The sequence below is a fragment of the Anas acuta genome, chromosome 15 (assembly GCF_963932015.1).
Source record: "Anas acuta chromosome 15, bAnaAcu1.1, whole genome shotgun sequence".
Lineage (NCBI taxonomy): Eukaryota > Metazoa > Chordata > Aves > Anseriformes > Anatidae > Anas > Anas acuta.
This window is the reverse complement of record NC_088993.1, coordinates 13,016,871-13,036,575: the sequence shown is the minus strand read 5'-3', so window position 1 is coordinate 13,036,575 and position 19,705 is coordinate 13,016,871. Positions and strand designations below refer to the sequence as shown.

The 19,705-nt window shown below is 52.9% G+C and overlaps 2 protein-coding genes across 7 annotated transcripts; both read left to right on the top strand.

The window, feature by feature from the left end:
* The first annotated feature begins 1,060 nt into the window (after nt 1-1,060).
* Nucleotides 1,061-4,259, top strand: PSMG3 (proteasome assembly chaperone 3). Of its 3 annotated transcripts, none has more exons than XM_068699900.1 (4): nt 1,080-1,218; nt 1,621-1,729; nt 1,816-2,033; nt 3,714-4,259. In XM_068699900.1, the coding sequence occupies exons 3-4, from the start codon at nt 1,818-1,820 to the stop codon at nt 3,864-3,866; spliced, it is 369 nt and encodes a 122-aa protein (XP_068556001.1). In that variant the 5' UTR covers nt 1,080-1,218; nt 1,621-1,729; nt 1,816-1,817; the 3' UTR covers nt 3,867-4,259. The 3 variants fall into 3 exon arrangements, with proteins under 3 accessions (XP_068556000.1, XP_068556001.1, XP_068556002.1); XM_068699901.1 differs by having other exon boundaries at nt 1,175-1,266; XM_068699899.1 differs by lacking the exon at nt 1,621-1,729 and having other exon boundaries at nt 1,061-1,218.
* Nucleotides 4,260-5,857: 1,598 nt separating this feature from the next.
* On the top strand, nt 5,858-14,032 carry TMEM184A (transmembrane protein 184A). 4 transcript variants are annotated; one of them, XM_068699896.1, is made up of 9 exons: nt 5,858-5,995; nt 8,758-8,982; nt 9,406-9,571; nt 10,379-10,469; nt 10,564-10,639; nt 11,200-11,291; nt 11,676-11,845; nt 11,933-12,130; nt 12,249-14,032. In XM_068699896.1, the coding sequence occupies exons 2-9, from the start codon at nt 8,758-8,760 to the stop codon at nt 12,497-12,499; spliced, it is 1,269 nt and encodes a 422-aa protein (XP_068555997.1). In that variant the 5' UTR covers nt 5,858-5,995; the 3' UTR covers nt 12,500-14,032. The 4 variants fall into 4 exon arrangements, with proteins under 4 accessions (XP_068555997.1, XP_068555996.1, XP_068555999.1 ...); XM_068699895.1 differs by lacking the exon at nt 5,858-5,995 and adding an exon at nt 6,006-6,232; XM_068699898.1 differs by lacking the exon at nt 5,858-5,995 and adding an exon at nt 6,254-7,424.
* Nucleotides 14,033-19,705: the final 5,673 nt, after the last annotated feature.

Below are 19,705 nucleotides of genomic sequence, written 5' to 3'. Positions count from 1 at the left end.
TCTTCCTAGAATTTAGTTAAAAGTTTTGCTGAAACTTTTAATACAAAACAAAAATATCATGAGCTCCTAAGAGTGATCTTCTGAAGAGGTAACCCAGCATTCAGGACGTTTTTCCTGCAACCATAGCTGGGATATTTTGTGTCTGGTATGAAGAATGGTAAAGAACAGCTAACAAGTAGAAATGAAGGTTTAGATTGAATTTTAGATGCACTGAGCGCAGCAAATGCAAAAGTCCAGAAAGCTGTGAATCTCAGAAAAAAACAGTTTCCAGAACTTTGTATAAATTGGCCAAAATTGTTACTCATAAGCACTAGCAATTCAAAGGAGGAAAGGAGAAAAATCCTAATTAGCACTAAAATAACTGTACGGACGTAACAGAAATTAAATGTTTGTGTGAATGGCTCATGGTACATAAATATCTTTTTGCACGCTTCACATACATGCCGTTATCTCCCATTATAGCACAGGTGGGCAGCAGCTACTTGCTCCAGCCATATGCATGCTGCTCAGGAACCAAGACCAAAGGGGGCACGGCTTGAAGGGTATTTTATTGGTAAAAACAACGCTGTTTCTCCCATCAGCATTGAATCCAGGTATCCCACCAGTGCCAGGGGAGGACGGGACCCAAGTGAAGGCAGCCTTGAGCTCATGGATGGCCCAAAACCAAAGGTGTGGTGACAGAATGTGTCCCCTTTGCTGACCCGCCCTGCAGTCCTCAGTCACTCAGCACCACACCACAACCCCCAGCTGCTGGGCACAGTCACATCCTGCGTGAAAACTTGAGAAAAAATTAATTAATTAATTAATTAATTAATTGAAATTAAAGGTTAAATTTAGCAGCCTCCATCCTGCCACCAGGTCAACCCCGTCCTGCCACACACCCTGGGCAGTCACGGACGGGCACATCCCACTCCCTCCTATATTTTCAGCCGCGATTTTCAGCGAAAAACGGGCAGAAAACACCCAAAAAGGGGCTTGGGGGGGGACGGGACTGCCCGTGAGAGGAGCAGAGGTGGGGGGGACGCTGCAGATGGCGCCTCCCTGGGCGGGCGGCCCGCTAATGGCGGCCCCGCGCTGAGGGGACGGCGGCAGCGATGGCGGCGGCCCTGCGCCATCTCCCCGCGCCGCGGGCGGCTGGAGGGAGGGGAAAGGCGCCGCTTCTGTCGTGGCTGGGCGGGCCCGGGCGGAGAACGGCGGCGGCGGCGAGGCCTGAGGAGGGTAGGGGCGGCCGAGCGGGGGCTGTGATCAGCCTGAGCCCGGGGCAGGGTGAGGGGATGGCGGGCACGTCCCTCAGCCAGGGTCCTGTGGGGACGCAGCGCTGCTCCCCTCATCTCTGAGGGATGCGATGTGGGGGGGAGCCCATCCTAAAAAAAATACATAGTTTTGGGGTTGTTACTGTTGGTGTTTTTGTCTCCTGCTTGCCTGCCCACCCAATGCTGAAGTCTGGGAGGTGCATGGGGTTTGGGGGGGCTCCCCTTGATGGCAGTCAGCGTGAGGAACTGCCATGAGGTTTTGCATCGTGCTGCACTTGGTGGGGACAGGTCCAGTCATCATTAAACTGCAAGCTGTGTGAAAACCTATAAACAGCAACTTTTCCATGTAGGGGCATTTGTATTTCAGCTTCCTGTGAGGTGCATGTGGATGCTGGGTGTTGACAACTGTTCCTGTCCAGGCTCACCGCTTCACCGACCTCTGGGTGCTGTTACGCCCTGAAATCAACTTAACCCCGGTACACCAAGTGAATGAAAGGATTCAGGCTTTTTATAGCCTGTGGTCCGTGTTTTTAATCTAATGTCGTGTTATTGTTTTCTGCAGCAATGGCAGCAAATCCCATCGTGACGTCAAAGCAGCGAGAGGAAGTGGTACACGGGGTCCCCACGGAGGTGGTGTGCACGGCGTTCTCCAACTCCATTCTTGTGGTGGTAACGCAGTACGGCAAGCTGGGGACGCTCGTCTATGTGGACCCCAACACAATAGGCGACAACATTGGCAGGCCTTCGCTCACCACAAAAGTGCTACTGGGCAAGGATGAGGTAAGAACAGATGCACAGCACGCTGGCACCAAGGCAGAGGGGGAAATGTGGTAGGTGGGGCTGCGCCAGTTGCCAGGGAGTTGATGAATCACCGTAGTTAAGCAGTGTTTGCATAGTGGTAAAATTAATGTAAAAATCTGTTCCGAAGGAAGAGGGGTTCATCAGAAAAATATGCGCATTTATCTGTTCTTCAGCGTAAGTTTAACTAACTGAGTGGTTTGGGGGCCTGCTATTTTGTATCTTACAGGATATGGGTTGCTTTGCAGTGTTTATGGCAGGTTTGATACAGCTGGTGTTGATTTAAAGGTTGCAAGATCAAACATTTGGCCTTCGATAACCTTTTCTGGGTTTCAGTTCCAATAAATTTAACTTTTCAAGTCTCGCCTCCTCCCCCCAGCCCCCACCCATGCCAGCCCCATAATGGACTTTAGTTGCCCTCTCCCAAGTGTGCTTGCCAGCACCTGCCCTTGATAAAGTTTAATTTGTTTTGCTTCAACAAAATGAGTTTTTATCGACTATTTCACAAAGCTGGAGAGAAAGCAGAAGGAAACGCATTTTGCAAAGCGTCAACTAGTCAAGCATTAAAACAAAAAGTTACAGAGCTACAAGATTATGAGGCTTTCCATCAGGGCTGGAGCTGTCAAATATTACTTACGAGCCTAAAGTAGAAAAAACTAGCAGCACAGGTTCCCAATTCTGTCTGCAGCTTCTCATTATGGAGTTCTCATTCTTCAGTAATAGCTGCCTTTCCTGGATGGGAGAACCTTTGCTTTGGTGGGTGTGACATCTGCTAATTCTAATTCTGAATGGCACCACCTTCAATCTGTTTTTATGTTTTATTTTGGAGATGGAAAGTGCCTTTTTATACCTGGTTGCACAGTATTTTTAAATAATTTTACCAATTTAATCAATCTAAACTTTAAGGAAAGGCTTTTTAGTTTGCTGGTTTCCTGCTTGTTGCCATTAACATCCCCATTTGGGATAGGACACGCTTCCAACACACAATGATTGCTAAAATCAAACAAGCTCAGCCTTTTAATAAATACATAGCTATGGTGTCAATAAATCCTAGACAAGCTGGACATTCTTGTTAAAGAAACATCACTAAGAAAATTCTATCCCTTTTCTTCTCTGCTTTGGCCTCACCATTTATTTCTGTTTTTCATTATTCTATTAAAATCAGAAACACATCTTTTACACATGGCACGCAAAGAGTGTGTATATAACACCACTTTGAGATCTCTAAGAATTGCAAAAAAAACAAAACAGCTTTCTTCGCTGTCTTTCTTCAACAGTGGAAGGAAAGACTCCCCACACCAGCTTTCCAAATTTTCCAAACCAGTGCAAAACTTAATTCAAGTGCAGCTCCCGTTAAGTTGTTTCAGGGTGGGTTGAACAGCTGTCGCTCTCAGGTCCAAACTCTTCCATTTTAAGATAGTTGAGAAAGTGCTTTCTAAAATGTCCTGTACCATGGCTTGGCTTTGCTGACCAGCCAAGCTGTGTGTCTGTTTCTAATCATGCTGGAACTATTCAGCAAACTCATGTTCAGTCTGAGTCCAGTATGGGCAGGTTCTCTGTGTGCTCCACGAACGAGTCATTGCAAGACTCTTCCTCTCCTAACGTATGTAGGAGGGCTCTCCCAGCTGTAAGAGTACACATCTGTATACCTTTGCTTTTCAGCCCCTCGTCCATGTTTGTGCCAAAAACCTGGTGGCGTTCGTGTCTCAGGAAGCTGGGAACAAACCTGTTCTTCTCGCCATGGCTTTAAAAGACAAGACCATGGAAGGAATACAAGCTCTACGGGAAGTGATCCGAAGTTGCCAAGTGTGGTGAAGTTGTACCATCTGGATTCAAGGAAATGATCTTGAGTCCATGACTCATCACCACTTTTTTAAAAGGACAAAAAATGAAAATGATGGAATGTCTTTGTGCTGGTTTTGGACATACTGAGGAATTTGATGAATTTTTCTCTACTGTGTAGAATGTTTGTGGGTTTTATTACTGTGACAGGTTTGCAGTCCATATAGTCAGTGATGAGACAAGCACAATTGTCTCGACATACAAGAGAAATTTTATTTTTATCACTTTGGGTGGGTTGTATATTTGAGAAACATGGCTCTGCATTTGTGTCCTGAGGAGTAATAGATGCCAAGCTCTGTAGCTACAGTGTACCGCAAAGGGGAACACCCAGTGCAGAGTGAATAAAAGAAACATTGATGAATCTAATTTTATGTGTTTTCTTTCTTACTCTATTAAAATCACTTCAATTGAAATACAAGCCTCGGTAACAAATCAGCAGCAGTTGCATAATAGGAAAGACTTTCTTGACTGCTTTTTTTTAAGGAAATGAGTCCTATATGAGTGCTTTTGTCCGTATGTCAGTCCCTTCCTGATGAATTCTGAACCCATTCTTTACTTTCAGTCAAATTTTAAAGAGAGGTAGATAATTAAACTGCTCAAAGTTTGTGAAGCTGACGTCAGGATGGCAGAAAGGAACCCAAATTAGTAGTGGAAAAACGACAAAATATTGGCTGTTTACTTGTTATATGTCACCAGCATTTTAGAGAGGCAGCATGTGCGTAGCTCTGGACCACCCACAGCAAGCTGCCCCTGTTCTAAACCATCTGTCAGAGGAGACGTGAGGTCAGAAGGACTTGGGGGGGTTACACAGCGGTGTGTCTGCCAAGTCCATTGAAAAGAAGTGGTGTTACTTGAAGTCATGTGAGTAAACGTAACACTTAATAGCCCAGCTCTTGCTATTTGCCTGGAAAGCAGGTTTGTTTTTACCTTTTCTTTGAACAATTAACACCAAGTAGTAAATTTTTAAGTAAGCCATTACACACTTTTGTCACTTATGAACTTGACTGAGTAGGCAGAGGCCAGGTCTTGTGTTTAAATTCTGTGCAGGAAAGACCTGTGTTGTGTTAGGAACCTTTGATATTAGCAGAATCAGCATAGCCATTCCCTGTGTAGATCCAGTTGCAGGATCATTTCTGTTGCTAAAAGGTCCCCTAAAGGTGGAAAAGCAGAAAATGAACTTCAAAAGGACTCCCTCTGAAGTAAGGGTTATTTACAATATTTAAAGGATAATGAGAAATGAAAGTTTTTTTTAAAGTACGTTCAAAAGCTGCAGGCTCGCAGCTGCCCTTGACAAGAAATTTCATCTAAAAATAGTTTTCCAAACTGTGCTTCCAAGATTCAAAGATTTGCATCTGTCAGAACTCCACATTTTCTCTCTTTTACACTTTTTTATGTTGTTGCTCTAGGAGGGCTGAGAGAGGCATGTGGAATTTGTTAATGCTGATCCTGGTTTGCTGGTAGAGATCCTTTTCCGTTACAAAATTCAGTGAATTTCCTGGTTCGTGGTACTCCTACAGTGTCTGTGGGTCCAGCAACTTGTGGAAAGTGTATGTTAATCAGCAAATTGAATGTAAATCACATCTCCCACTGTGGTGGTAACGTCAGCACACCGCTGCTGTGCCCTGAAGACTTTGAGTGTTGCTACCTGAACGCCAACCACAGATTAACCACCATAATTTCCTGGTTCTCTTTGCCACCAGGTCTGCACACAGTGGCAGGCAAAGAAAGGACGTGGCAATCTCTGCCATTTGATGCTCGGAGCCGCAACAGACTTATCTGGCTGCCTTCCTGCGGGTGATAAATCTGACCATGAGCAGTTGGTCCTTCGACTTTGCTCTCTGCTCTGCAGTAAAGCTGGGGGAAGGCCTGCCCCAAAAAACAGCCACACGAGCCTGGCTGCTTGTACAACCAGATGTCTGCCTTTTAGTCATCGTTATCCTCCGGGAAAGATTTAACTCCCAACTGCAAGGAGAACCGTCTTCGCTGCCCAGGCAGGCGGCACAGCGCTCACCCACAGCCACGGGGTGCTCACGGGGAAGCAGCGCCGGAGCCTTCCGTGTTTGCTTTCCGGGCGTGGGTGCCAAGTGGGGCGGACTGGAAAGGTACGTTTGGCAGCTTTTCTTCAGGAGGCAAAGCTCTACCTGCTGCTCCAGCCACCCTGGGGCCCAGGGAAGGGGCAGAGGGGCTGGGACTGAGCCCCCCGGGGCTGGCGAGGTGAGGGTGCCCGGCTGGGAAGGTGCCCGGAGGAGGAGTCTTGTGGTGGAGGAGGGCGCAGGGGATGCGGAGGCAGGTGCACGGCAGGAGGCAGCCGAGGCCGGCTCCCGGAGGAGCCCCGCAGGGTGAGTGGGGCCCTGGGATGGGGAAGGGGAGTCCTGGTGGGCTGCTGGGGGTCCCGGTGGGCTGCTGGAGCTCCTCAAACAGAGCAGAGGCTGCCTCAGCCATCGGCTCCCAGCACCTGTGGGTGCAGGTGGCAGGGCACAGCCTGTGCGTGCATCACCCACTGCTCTGCCTTATTTTGGGTGCTGCTCTGCCTTATTTTGGGCACATGCTGGAGGTATTCCTCCTGGCGGGGGGCTGCGGGGGCTTCTGCTCCCTTTCTGGCTGTCCCTGCCCTGCGGGGCTGCTGCCCGGGTGGGGTTTGTGCTCCGCAAGGCGTCCTGGCAGCAGGCAGCTGGGGAGGGATCCAGCAGCCTGTCATGCAAGGAAGATCCCAGATAACACAATCCTACAGGCGGTCTGCCCCAAGAAAGGTGCCACTGCCTGTTGTTTTTTTTGGCTCAGTGCTCCCTTAGCATCCCCAAGTCACAGGGGGGCACAGGGCAGGTGTCTGAGCACAGCCTGGCTGGATGTGGCCCTAGCACCGTCCCGTTGAGCTGAGTTTTGGAGCTAGAATTACCGTCGCACCTCCTGGCTGCCTTTGTTTTGGAAGCAAACGGGCCCTTGGCTGCATTGAATTGCCCAGCTACCTTGCACGGCCGGGATCTGATTACCTCTGGAGCTGGGAGCCCTGGCTCCGAGTGGCACGGAGGCTGTTGTTTTTAATGACTTGCTGCGACGTGTTAAGAGTTTTACAATGCGGGAGAGCCTGCCAGGGCCGGCTGCTGGTGCCGTGGTGCTCGCTGAGCAGCCGGGCTGTGAAAGCTAATAGGAGGCAGCACAGCTTGGGCCGAGCATCCGCGGCACGGCGCCGGGCTGAGAACAGAATAAATGGGTCTAGCAATTAGGAATTGAGCCGGATCGTGCCCTCCCCCAGCACAAAGCTTGGGCAGAGGGACAGCACCTGACACAGGGCATCCCCAAAAAGCATGGGGGGCTGCGGGGAAGGGGGCCCAGCTCATCTCTCTCCCTCCTCCCCACGCCTCCAGCTCTCCCTGGCCTCCAGTTAATGTTTACAAGGCAGGTCCGCTCTGTCCAAAGAACAGATCCCTCCCCGGGATCCTGCTTCCTGCTGGCCGGGGCAGGGTCACGACGGCTGCACGGAGCAAAAAACCCCGGCTCCTGCCACCTCCGTGAGCCCTCGGCCAGCCGCAGGTACGCCGGGACGAGCCCTTGGGACCTCGCCAGCCCGCGGCCACCCAGCCCGCCCCGGGCATCTCCGCTTACAGGCAGCGGGAGGTATTTTTAGGGCAGTTGATCTGACACCAGCTGGGTTTCCTCTCCTACCAGCTTGGGGTTCGGGGAGAGGGCGAGCCAGGCAAGCTCCGGCTTTGGGTTGGTTTCTGTGTTTTAAGTGGATCGAGGTCATTCCCTAGCAGGCTTATCAACGGCAAATATTTTCCTGCCGCTCACCAGTCCGTGCTTACAGGTTTTCCTCCGGGTGATAGTTACCGAGCAGCTGAAATCTTTGTTTATGACCAGCGTGCCGAGGAGTGTCTGCATTGGTAGAGCTCCTCTCGCTGCTGGTTTTCAAACCGCTATTGTTGTACTTGGGGAAAAAGCAGCTTTCCATAGATTAGCACAAAGAGAGGCCAAACACGGCAGTTTGTGCATCTGTTGGCCTTGAGATATGAAGCTGCCCTATAAATAAAAGTGTATTATTAGGCTGGTCCTTGCTGTTTGGAGCTGCAGGGCGCACAGTGCCCTGTGTGTCCCGGCCACTCTCTGTGCTGGGAGTGCTTGGGGTGAGCGGCTTTGGGGAGGGCAGAGCTGCCCATGAGGACGCTGTGGAGGTGCAGGAGTGCTCCAGCATCCCCATATCCCAGCAGGACCCCCTAAATCCCAAAAGGGCTGCTTGCTCCCTGGCTGAACTTCAAGTGATGGCGATGCCAAATGCCCAGCTCCTTGGTAAACCCTGGGGTTTGCCCCTAGCGTGTCACCCATGGGGAAAGGAGTCATTTTTTTTGGGGGGGGGGTGACACTACAAGGGTCTTGGTGCTCTCTGGACTCCCAGGCAGATGAAGATGTGCACGCACTGTCTGCAGGGATGTCAGGGGCCTGATGGCTTGTTGGTAAGGGGCTGGATGAGGGTGATTTTAAGCCTTAAGTCTCTGGTGCCTGGTGAAAAAGGATCCTGAGCCACAAGTGTCCTCCAAGGAGCACAAACGTGGGCAGGTCTTTCCCTGAGAAAACCAGAAGGAGCAAGGCAGGCGGGGAAAAGCAGGCATTTCAGGGGACACAGGGAGCACAGACACCCCCTTGGAGACATGAGGGTCTGCTCATGAAGGACATTTGCATTGTCCTGCAGCAGCCCTGGCCATGGTGAATCGGCTGGCTTGGGTGAGGGACCTGCTGGAAAAGGCCTGGGGAGGAGAAAAACTCACAGGTGGTTTGTCCACGTTGCGTGGGCCGGGAAACCTGCAGGGACCTTCCCCCTCCCCAGCTTACCTCCATCCTGTGCCACTCCCCGTGCCTCTCCCTCCTGCAGATGAGTAATGCCACCCAGGCCGTGCCCTCTCCCACGCCACCCGGCTCCCCGGGGCCCAGCACGGTGACCAGGCTGCCCTCGGCCACCCCTTCCCCAGCCTTTGCCATGCCGATGACCGCCCACAACGACTCCCAGGACGGCCAGCAGCTCTTCCTCACCACCACGGCGGCACAGGCCATCTCCGGCATCTTTGTCTGGTCGGCGCTCATCATCACCTTCCACCAGGTACGAGCGGGATGGAGCTGCAGCTCTGGGGCAAAGCTATCGATCAGCACCAAGCTCACTGCAAACCATCGCCCCGGGTGGGTATTTCCTCCTGGGGCCGCAGGGGATATCTCTGCCTCATGAGCGTGGACTTTGCCCGTGTGCTGCCGGAGCTGGGAGAGGCGCAGGGCATCAGCAGCGCCTGCAGGCAGCTCCCAGCCAGGAGCTCCAGCACGTGTCTCCTCCTGCACCCCAGAACTGTGCCTTTGGGGCACGCAGCCTTGCAGCACCCTGCCAGCAGGCACGTTTTGGGATGCTGATGGTGATTTTAGATCCATGCTGCTGGGGCTGCCCTGGGGTGAGCCACTGCCTCCAGGAGCCAGCCCCAGCTCAGTCATCAGTCCTAGCCGGAGCTGTGTGCAACGGGCACGCTCTCCTCTGCAGATCTACACACACCTGAGGAACTACACCGTCCCCAAGGAGCAGCGCTACATCATCCGCATCCTCTTCATCGTGCCCATCTACGCCTTCGACTCCTGGCTCAGCCTCCTCCTCCTCGGCAGCCACCAGTACTACGTCTACTTCGATTCGGTGCGCGACTGCTACGAAGGTGAGCACGGGGCGACCACCTTGGCAGGGGTGCTGAAAGCAAAGCAGGACTCTCCTCCCCCTGACATGTCTCTGGAGCAGCCTGGATTGCACACAGTGCCAGACCTCCTCTGTTTTCACTTCCAACTCTCCCTTCCTCCATGTGGAGGTTTCCCCTTCCTTCCCCAGCAGCAGCAGGGAGAGAGGTGGCCCATGGGCAGATACCTGCTGGCTCAGAGGGAGCCCAGCATCTGGTCATGTTCCCAGGAAGGGTTTTCTGGCTGCCTTTGAGGTAGCAATGCAGTTTTTCTAAAGCAGGTGCACTTACCTAAGAAACTGGGGAGTTGGGATGTTTGAGGTGCAGGGGGAACTGTTGAGAGCTGAGGTTGCTCTTGCACCAGGTTGCTTCCCCCTGGGGCATGTGTAATACTTCAGGTCTGGAGCAATACAGCACAAAACAAAAATTGGTGGGGCTGGCCAAGAAAACTGCAAGGCTCCTGGGCTTGTCTGGGTGTGCACGAGGGCTGGCTCCTTGGGCACTGCCGGGACACACAAGTGCCACCACGTGCCCTGAGTGCAGGGGCTGTGTGTACACAGCGGAGCTGCTGTCTGCAGCAGAACACACTTGCCTTGTACACGTGGCACAGCGCGTCTGGCTCAGCTGGATCTGACCTGCTGGTGGCCTCCCACCCACCGGGACCCGAGTCCCAAACCCTGGTGCTGTGCCAGGGCGGGTGAGAAGACATCTGAGCAGGAAGGGATGGGAAATGTAAGAACCCCCCCGCACCTCCACCAGCCCTGCTGATCGTGCCTGCCCTTGCCTTGCCAGCTTTCGTGATTTACAGCTTCCTAAGCCTGTGCTTTGAGTACCTTGGTGGGGAGAGCACCATCATGACGGAGATCCGAGGGAAGCCCATTGCGTAAGTGGTGGCGCGCCACCAGCTCCTCAGCCTTTCCTCACCCACCTTCCCCATCTGGCTGCCCCAACAGCATCTCCTTGGCTTTTACTTCCAGGTCCAGCTGCTTCTATGGGACCTGCTGCCTTCAGGGCATGTCCTACTCCATCGGGTTCCTGCGCTTCTGCAAGCAGGTGGGTACCCAGCAGGGAGCATCGCCTCCGCTCCCCTCTGCACTGAGGGATGAGGGCTCTCCAGGCTGTGTCTCAGTGGGTTCCTTACCCAAGGAGAAATCTTACCCGAGATGCTCTTTTTTTTTTTTCCTCTGAGGGAGCAGCTCTGCCGGCACCTGGCCAGCAGCAGAGCGCAGCGCTCGCTGTCCTTGCTTCTGACTCACTGCTGAGTCAGGGTCTCCTCCCACTGCAGAGCTGAGATTTTTATCTCTGTCCAGTCCCAGGTTAGGTGGACGGCTCCCTCACCGCCCAGGGCTGCGCTGCAGGGACAAATCCTGGCACTGGTCTGTCTGTGAGCCAGCCAGTCCTCTGCCTCGGCGTGGCTCTGCTGCTTTTTGTGAGCGCTCGGGGGCACAGCCCTGCTCCCTCCTGTCTGCTGGTCCAGATCTCTGCCTGCAGCGCTGGTCACTCCAGAGATGGAGAATCACTCACCCCTGTGTCCTGGGAGCAGGGGGGCTTGGCTGTGGTGGGGCTGGGGGGACAGGATGGCCCTGAGTGCATGGTGTCTCTCCCCTGTGCAGGCCACGCTGCAGTTCTGCATCGTGAAACCCCTCATGGCCATCGTCACCATCATCCTGCAGGCGTTTGGGAAGTACCACGACGGGGACTTCAAGTGAGGATGCTGCGTGGGGCTGGGGAGGAGGAGGCACCGGCCTCCTAGGGGAAGGGGACAGGTTGGGTCCCTGCTCCATCGCAGGGGACAGGGTGACCTGCCAGGCATCCCCAGGCAGCAAGGTAACGAGGAGCCCACAGTGCCCAGGAATGGAGACTCACTGTCCCCAGATGAGATGGGGATGAAACGCTCAGGGGCCATCACACAAACGGTCACACAAGAGAGGAAAAGTGACAGCAGCCCCTGCTCCCCCACTTCCCAATCCCCTTCCCCAGCTGGGCTGCCCCCCAGGACAAAGCCACGCACGCCTCCCACCCCCTGCTCCCCTTCTTCCCCCTGTGCCTCTGGTTGTGCTCGCTCCAGCAGCCTGCTCTCTCCCTGCAGTGTCCAAAGCGGCTACCTCTACATCACCATCATCTACAACTTCTCCGTCAGCCTGGCGCTTTACGCCCTCTTCCTCTTCTACTTCGCCACCATGGACCTGCTGCGCCCGTTTGAGCCGGTCCTCAAGTTCATCACCATCAAGGCCGTCATCTTCCTCTCCTTCTGGCAAGGTGGGTCCCCCGTCCTCCTCATCCCGCAGCACCACTCAGCCCAGGGATGTGGGACCAGAGCTGACCCCTCTCCCTTCCCCTGCGCAGGGACGCTGCTGGCAATCCTGGAGAAGTGCGGGGTGATCCCCGAAGTTCAGATCATAGACGGGAAGGAGGTGGGAGCTGGGACGGTGGCTGCTGGCTACCAGAACTTCATCATCTGCATCGAGATGCTCTTTGCTTCCATTGCCCTGCGCTATGCGTTTACCTGCCAGGTGTACAGGGAGAAGAAACAAAGCACAACAGGTAGCTCTTCCTCTCCTCTTCCTTCTTTCATCTAAGGAAAAGTGTCACTGCAGCCTCGGAGCACTCGGGCTGTTGCTCATCCAATGTCCCATCACCCTCCTGCTCTCCTTTTTTTCAGCAAATCTCGCCCCGATGCAGAGCATCTCAAGTGGACTGAAGGAGACCATAAGCCCCCAGGACATCGTGCAGGACGCCATCCACAACTTCTCGCCCACGTACCAGCAGTACACCCAGCAGTCCATGCAGGAGGCAGAGCACAAAGCGCCGGGCGAGAACGGGCACGTGGCCTCCAAGGCGGAGGGAGTGAGCGGCAGAAAGAGCAAAAACATCGAGAAGAGAGTGCTGATCCTGTCGGACGAGGAGCTGTAGGAGAAGTCCAAGGGGACAGTGACACCGGAGAGGCTTAAACCCATGGAAGGGGGGACTGTCTGGAGGCTGAGACAACCTGGTCTAGTCGGAGTGCTGAGAGGAGGAGAGGAAAGCCGGGAACTCTTCTCAAAGGGCAGTCCCTTGAAGGGAAGATGCAATAACCCAGGGAAATGTTAAATCAAACAGTGCCAGCTCCTGCCGTCCTGTCTCTGCTGGTGTTAGGGACCGGGCTCTTTGCTCTGTGGCCAAGCAGTCACGTGCTGAGCTCAGCTCTTTGCCACCAGGGTTTGGGTGCCAGCCCCATGCTCGTACCCTGGCTGGGGTCCCCAGCAAGCCGGGCCACCCACCCGTGCCATCGGATGGACTGGCGGCCCTCACCCTCCTCCTGCCTGCAAGCAGCTCCCAGGCCTGAGAGAAATGCTTTTCTCAGCATGGTTCTGCTCTAGTTTCGCCTGATTTGGGTAAAAAATGATCTCAAGGGCCCCGTGGAGAAAAGCAGAGCAGGAAGGTGACTTCACTTCACCTCAAAACCCGGTAATGTTTGAAAGACATCATGCCTTATTTTTACACATTTTCCTCTCTTTCCCCAAAAAAGCCTACGGAGTCATGCAGGAGACCTTTACAGGGGAGGAAAAGTAACTCAACCTCCTCTCCCTCCAGATGGGGATGCAGCTGCCTGAGCAAGTCCCCCGGGAGCAGCAGCGGGACCTCACTCGGACTTCACCGCGAGGTCTCGCAGCTGCGTTTCTGAGAGCTGCTGGTGACAGAGGCACTTGTTTATGTCTAAACCGACTTATCTCTGAGCGGATCAGAAGTTAAAAGGGATTCCAGCTTCCTTATCAGAGGCATTATTAGGGAACCAGACTGTGACTGGTGGTGGTAGGAATGCACTGACCGGGAACTGTCTGTTCCTCCTAACCCCTCTATTCCACATCCCTACCCCTGCTTGCAGGAAACAAGTGCTGCGGCCAGGCTGGGCCAGATATGGGATGCTGGGGGACCCGGGGAGCTCAGCGGTGTGAGGGCTGCGTGAGCCACTTCCCAGATCCAACAAACTCATTTCACCCCTGCCAAGCTGCAGAAAGGCATGTGGGGCTGAGCCCAGCCGGGGTGGTATTGGCAGAGAGGCACTCGGGGCAGGAGTGCTCCCAGGGAGGATTTTCTCTGTGTCCATGATGGAGAGCATGCCTCCTTCTGTTAAACTTCCTCTCTGATTTTATTTTTTCCAATTTCTATTCCCTTGCTGTTCACCAGATGGTCCCTGGGAACTTATTCGGTCTGTTGTTTGGGGTGGGAGCTGGGTACTGGAAGGACAGGGGCAAGTCCGGAGCCTTCGATTTGCATGGCAAACCAACCTCTGGGTAAGGCTTATAGCCATTTTAGAGCTCCTAGTGTTTTGTTGTGTTTTTGTTTTGTTTTGTTTTGTTTTGTTTTGTTTTTTTCCACCTGCTCCTGAGCTGCAAAATGTAAATTGCAAGATGAAATTATTTTATTTATGATTTTTTTTTCTAATAAACAGCAATTTCTACCATGGATTGAACAAGTGTTTTTCACTTAGGTCAGCGAGCAGAGCCCACACTCTGCCCGTTCCTGCTCTAATGCTGATGCTCTCCAGCTCCGCGTCCTCCCTGCCCCTCAGTGCTGGCCCAGCAGAAATACCTGCACACGCAGCATCCTCCACACTCTGGCATTCCCGCAGGGTTTGTGCTCATCTTTTTCACTCCACAAGCGGTGCGTGCCCCCCTGCTTGCGCTGCACCTCTTCCAAGCCTCTCCTAAGCTGCAGATGCAGCAGTTCAGAGCCGCCGGGTCCTCATCCGCTGAGCCAAGCCCAGACTTCAGCAGCAACAGCACAAAATCTATTTCTTATTATCAGAGAATATCTTATCGTGCTGGATGCCTGGAGTCAACACGAGCAGGCTATGGCTGAGCCAGTCTTGCAAGTCCTCTGCTCCAGAGCTCCGCTGCTTGTACCTGCCCAGCCGGTGAGACCGCTGCCACGTTTGGTGTCACCAGGTCTGTAAACAAGGGCCACGTGCTTGGCACGTCCAGGCACTGGGGCAGGACCCCGCTGCCCACAAAGAGCAGCATGGACAAGGCTGCCTGGCTTTGTCACGTAGCCGTCACCGAAGCAGGACCATCTCTCAGCGAACATCTTGGTCTGCGCTGCCCCTCTGGGATGGAGCCTGCCGCAGCTGCAGGAACAGAGGCTGCTTCGCCTCCCGGGGTGAGGACAGACTGCAGAGGTGACGATGGGGCATCTGCCAGCGGGCTCGCAGCCGCTGAGATACAGACTCACACAAGAACACAGCGAGGAGCGTAGTTGTACTTCATTGCACAAATGATCGACTCCAGCGCATAATGGGCTGCATTCATTGCTTTTGCCAGCAGGTGCAATTCCCACTGCAGACGGTAACAATCGCCTATTTATGTCAAGCCCTGATTACTGTATTATATGTAAAACAGGTCTTTCTTGCAAGCAAAACACGGAGAGAGAGAAAAAAAATAAATAAAAAACCAGCTGTGACTCATCCGAGTCAGCAGCGCGATGCCAGCCCGAAGGAGCCGTGCTGGGCTGGACCCCAGCTGGCGGCCGCGCTGTGCAGCAGCAGGCAACACGGCCTCCTCCAGCAGGCTCAGCCTCCTGCTCCTCCTGAGCCTCTGAGAGGGGAGAGAGGCTCACGGCTCCTCCTGGGCTCTGCCCCTGCCCTCAAACCCCTGCAACGTCAGAACGCAGCCTCGGAGAGCCGAAATACCCGAGGTGCCTTAGGTGGCGTGAATCGTCTAGCAGCTGTGGTGCCGTGTTCCGAAGGCAGGATGCCTCCTCGTCTCCTCTTCCTCTACAACAGGAGCACCCACAAGAGCAGGGGCTGACCGTGCTGGCCTCAGAACACACACTGCAAGGCAGAAGCATTTCTTTTTTAGGGTGGTGGCACCCACCCGTGAGGCCCCAGCCCTCCACAGGCAGCAGGTTGCCAGAACTGCCAGCGGGACTCGTGTGGTGCCAGCCCCAGCTCTAGGCCTTCCTTCTCCCTACCCCAAGCACGGTGAGGGCTGAGTCTCCTTTCACCCCAAACTTCCACCTGGCTGAGTCCCAGCACTCTTTTCCACCTCAGCTCCTGCTCCTCCATCCCTGGCAGACACAACGTCCCACCTCCCTCGCTGCCATCCCTGCCAACAGGAGCTGAAGCAGACGATGGAGGCCTCCTCCAACCCCTCACCAGTGACCGCGACCACCAAAGCTAACGCGGCTCACAGGAGCTGTGTCAGAGGCACCACTGCTTTAAATCCCAGAGGAACAAACAGGGAAAAACATAGTATTGATTTAAGGGGTTAAAGCTGTTTCTCCACAAGCAGTTGCATAGGAAGCACCGCAGGGCTCTTTCACAACCCCAAAGGGAGGGGAGCAGCAATCCCCACCCTGGGACCTGTCTCACCTCCTGAGCTCCCCACACCAAGCCCTGCAGGGTGACCAGGGTGACCCAAGCACCATGACCAGGCCGCCAGTCCCCATATGCTCTGTGAGCCACCACCACAAAATATCCCCTGATGCTCAAGGAACAGGAACCATGTCTCACACGTCACGGCTGGGACCTGGGTGAGCTGGTGGCTCTGCAAGCACCCAGCTGGCTCAGACACTCACAAAAAGGCTTCCTCCCAAAAATACAGCGCTCACCCACAGCACTGCATCCAGCTGCACGCCACTCGGGTGACAGGCGAGGGAAACACGCCCCTGAAAAAATCAATGCAAGCTCCAAAACGCTGACCATACACCAGGGCAAGTCTGAAACCAGAAAATGCTTTATTGGAAAGGTACAAAAAAACCAGTCACTGCAGCTAAATTTACAGCAATAAATTACGTTGTGGCTGTCAAGAGAAAGTAATGGACACATACACAGGGCTACTCGCCTTACAAACAGGAATCCACATTGCTTGGTATATCAATAATTTATTTTATAATAAAAAAGCAGCACAAAAATAAATATTGAAATGAAATTACTGAGTAACCACAGAGGATAGAATGAGCTGGTGATAAAAAACAACTTAAAACAGAAGACTTCTATCATTAAAAAAATGAAAGCAAGTATCCACCATCTACGGAAACACCCCAGCAGACTGAAATACAGACGAAGGAAAACAAATCCACGTTACAAAAGTTTTTCTTTTTCGTTTTGTTTTTCATTTTCTTTTTTTCTTTTTTTTCTTTTTTAAATAAAAACAATCATGACAATGAAGTTTAAATGATTCGAGAGAGAAAAAAAAAAAAAAAGAAAAAACAAAATGCCACCTTCTTCTCCTCCCCGGGGTCTGAGCCATGCAGAAGCCCGACCGCGCCACACGCCCATGGCATCGTGCCCTTGCCCACCAGCACCCATCCCTCCCCACAGCTGTGGTGGCACCCAGGGCTCCAGCAGGTGGTAGGGGTGGGCAAGAGCTGAGATGCTGACTTGCTTTGAGAGTCTGGAGGTGCCCTGGAGGGAAAAGATTTCCCCACTGCCAATGGAGAGACCAGCAAAGGCGCCTACGAGACCAGGGACTCCCTCTCAGTACCCGTGTGGATGCTGCAGGCTGTTCCAGCATCCCACGGTGCCCATGTTTTGGAGAGGCTAGAAAGGCCAGGCCCAGGGGAGAGGATCCCAGCACTCAAACTCAGAGCCCACTGCTCCTTGGCAAGCGAAGAGGGGCAGAGAAGGGAGCCCCGGCACCCCCAACTACTGCAGCAAGAGATGAGCGAGAGGTACTGCGGCGGGGGAGCGCCCTGGGGGCTCTGCAGCTATGTCCCCACGCCACGCTTGCCCTGGGTGTCAGGCTTGCAAGTGCAGGACGGAGAGGAAAAAAAAAAAAACAAAAAACGAAAAAAAAAATAATTAAACAGAAACAAACCGAACCCCAGAGGAATGCAATGTGACAACCCCAAGCTGGAGGGCCCTCCGGGACGGAGGGTAGAGGAGTTGGGTCTCCAACGTGGTCAACAGCTTTCGGGTCATTCCTCCCTCCACGTTACCTTGCAATTCTGATCCCTCTGTGGAAGTTTAGCCAGGACATTTCATTCCCCTCCAGGTCACCACCCAGGGAGCCCTGGACTGGCAATTTCTTTTAATAAAGATTTACAGTATCAAACTTGGAAAAAAAATTATTTTTTTTTTTTACGAAAAATCTGTACGATAAAATGTATATAATTATATATTTATATATATATTTCTCTCTCTTTAAATATTTCCACGTGGTCCTTATGGATATCCAATATGGATTACCTACCATGGCTATGGTATCAACAGCTTTAACAACACCCAGGCCTCTTGTTCTTTAATCGAGTGACCAGAGATTTAAGTGCCTACCAGCACTAAACTAGCAATCGCTTGGACAAGCCTTTGGCACCCTTCCAAGAACTGGAAAAAAAGAAATACTTGGCCGCAAGGGAAGTGCCACATAAAAGATATGTTTCTCAACTCATTCCAACAGCAAGAAGACCCTCCCCAAGGAACAAAGTTCAACCTCCGTCCCCCTCCGTGCGACTGGTCTGCTTTCACCGACAGGGGGTCAAGGGCAGCCAGAGGGTGTTCCTATCTAGCCAGGAATGTTATGGAGCTCTGGAGCTGTTTTAAAGACTGGAAGCATTTGGGCATTTTCAAGTCAACTGGCCTTTTTTGTTAAAGTTTTCATTTAAAGCCCCAACAGTGCCAGGAGTCTCCATTTTGCCTGTTTTCGGAGGCACCTGTAAAGGTCTGGGAAAGTTTCCAACATTTGCGAGCTGGAGAACATGAGAGGACCAGGAAATGACAGTAACATCTTTTTCTTCCTCAGCTTCTGCTGTGGGAGTCAATAACTGGTACTGATACACAGGACATCGATCTGCCTGTTAGGAGATAGGGAGGGAGTGGAGGAGAAATGAGGTAACGCCAAGTGTCATCCAAACTCCACGGGTTGGAAAACCACTTGTAGGAAACTCCCTGCTCCCCTCCGCGACATGTGGACCCGGCGGGGGCAACAAGCCTGCAGGAAGCGTTTCGCTCGCACCCTTCCTGGCTCAGTAAGGTCACGAAGGTAGGTGTTGAGGACTGAACGAGAACCGAGGCTGAGGCTTCTCTTTTCATTAACCTATTTCACAGAGGACCCTCTTGGGAAATGCAGAGACTCCAATGACAAGGTGAAAAAAAAAAAAAAAAAGAAGAGGAAAAGCAAGCTAACGACTTCTTCCAAAGACAAAGAGGGCTGAAACTCTGCAAACTTACTGCCACTCAAGACAAGACAGAGCCCCAAACAAGTCATACTGGGTGGTGGATGCCAGCCTCCTGGCCTCTTTTATATGGCACTTCAATACTTCTCCTTCAGTCCAAAACACCAGTCAGCTCTCCGTGATCTCTGGCTTCTACTCCGGAGCCCAAATCCCCATAGCTCTTCCCCTCAGCTTCACCTTCGGAAACCTCACTTCTCACCTGCGTAACAACAGGCATCGTCCGTTCCACAAGTCTCTGCCCTGACAAACTCACAGTCCCTTTTCTTTCCTACTTCAAAAAGAAAATAAAAAAGACAACGAAACGCACAAACACCAACATAGCTATTTTTTTTACAGTGACCTGGAAACACTCATCCTTTCAGCGCTGCTGCGCGACAGAATCCTCCTCTCGGCTTCCTGCCCACCGCCAAGCCAGAAATCCCTCTCCCCAACCACTGCTCAGAGCCACTCGCACGACTTCTCGGTCCCAACTCTTCCTTCCCCTACACGCGACCATCTTCGTCCTGCCCTCCGTGCGCCTCCCGGGGCAATTCACAGATTCCCGAGAGGAAGCGTCAAGTTTCAGGGTCACATTCACACAGGTTGTCTGAACACTGAGGGTTGTAGGCTGTACTCTTTGGATCCTGACTGACACGAGACAGAGAGGAAAAACCTCACACAGCTCCCATCCGACCTCCCCGCAGCCCTTCTCTGGCCATCAAAGAGCCCGGCTCTGTAGCCGGGACCATCACCAATACCAAACTTCCACCAAAGAGGAGGCTCTGAAGTCTCTCCTTCTGCCCGTGTCCCTCTGGTTACACTTCAGTGCTTTAAAAACATCCCAAATACTCCACGCAAACCCCTTCTCAGAGCGCTGAGCCCAGCAGAACCGCCCCGCCGCCTCCGCCTGGTAATACTTCCAGCATCGTTCCTCCTCGTCTCCCCCTCTCCTCCCCATCACACAGCTCTTCACAGCATTTACTGTGCCTC

Bases quoted from the DNA above. Each gene is read 5' to 3' on its own strand.
- PSMG3 (XM_068699899.1), top strand. From the start codon at position 1,095: ATGGCGGCGGCCCTGCGCCATCTCCCCGCGCCGCGGGCGGCTGGAGGG. The intron at 1,219-1,815 runs GTAGGGGCGGCC...TGTTTTCTGCAG, and splicing joins GGCGGCGAGGCCTGAGGAGG to CAATGGCAGCAAATCCCATC. The intron at 2,034-3,713 runs GTAAGAACAGAT...TTTGCTTTTCAG, and splicing joins TGCTACTGGGCAAGGATGAG to CCCCTCGTCCATGTTTGTGC.
- TMEM184A (XM_068699896.1), top strand. From the start codon at position 8,758: ATGAGTAATGCCACCCAGGCCGTGCCCTCTCCCACGCCACCCGGCTCC. The intron at 10,470-10,563 runs GTAAGTGGTGGC...TTTTACTTCCAG, and splicing joins ATCCGAGGGAAGCCCATTGC to GTCCAGCTGCTTCTATGGGA. The intron at 11,292-11,675 runs GTGAGGATGCTG...CTCTCCCTGCAG, and splicing joins TACCACGACGGGGACTTCAA to TGTCCAAAGCGGCTACCTCT.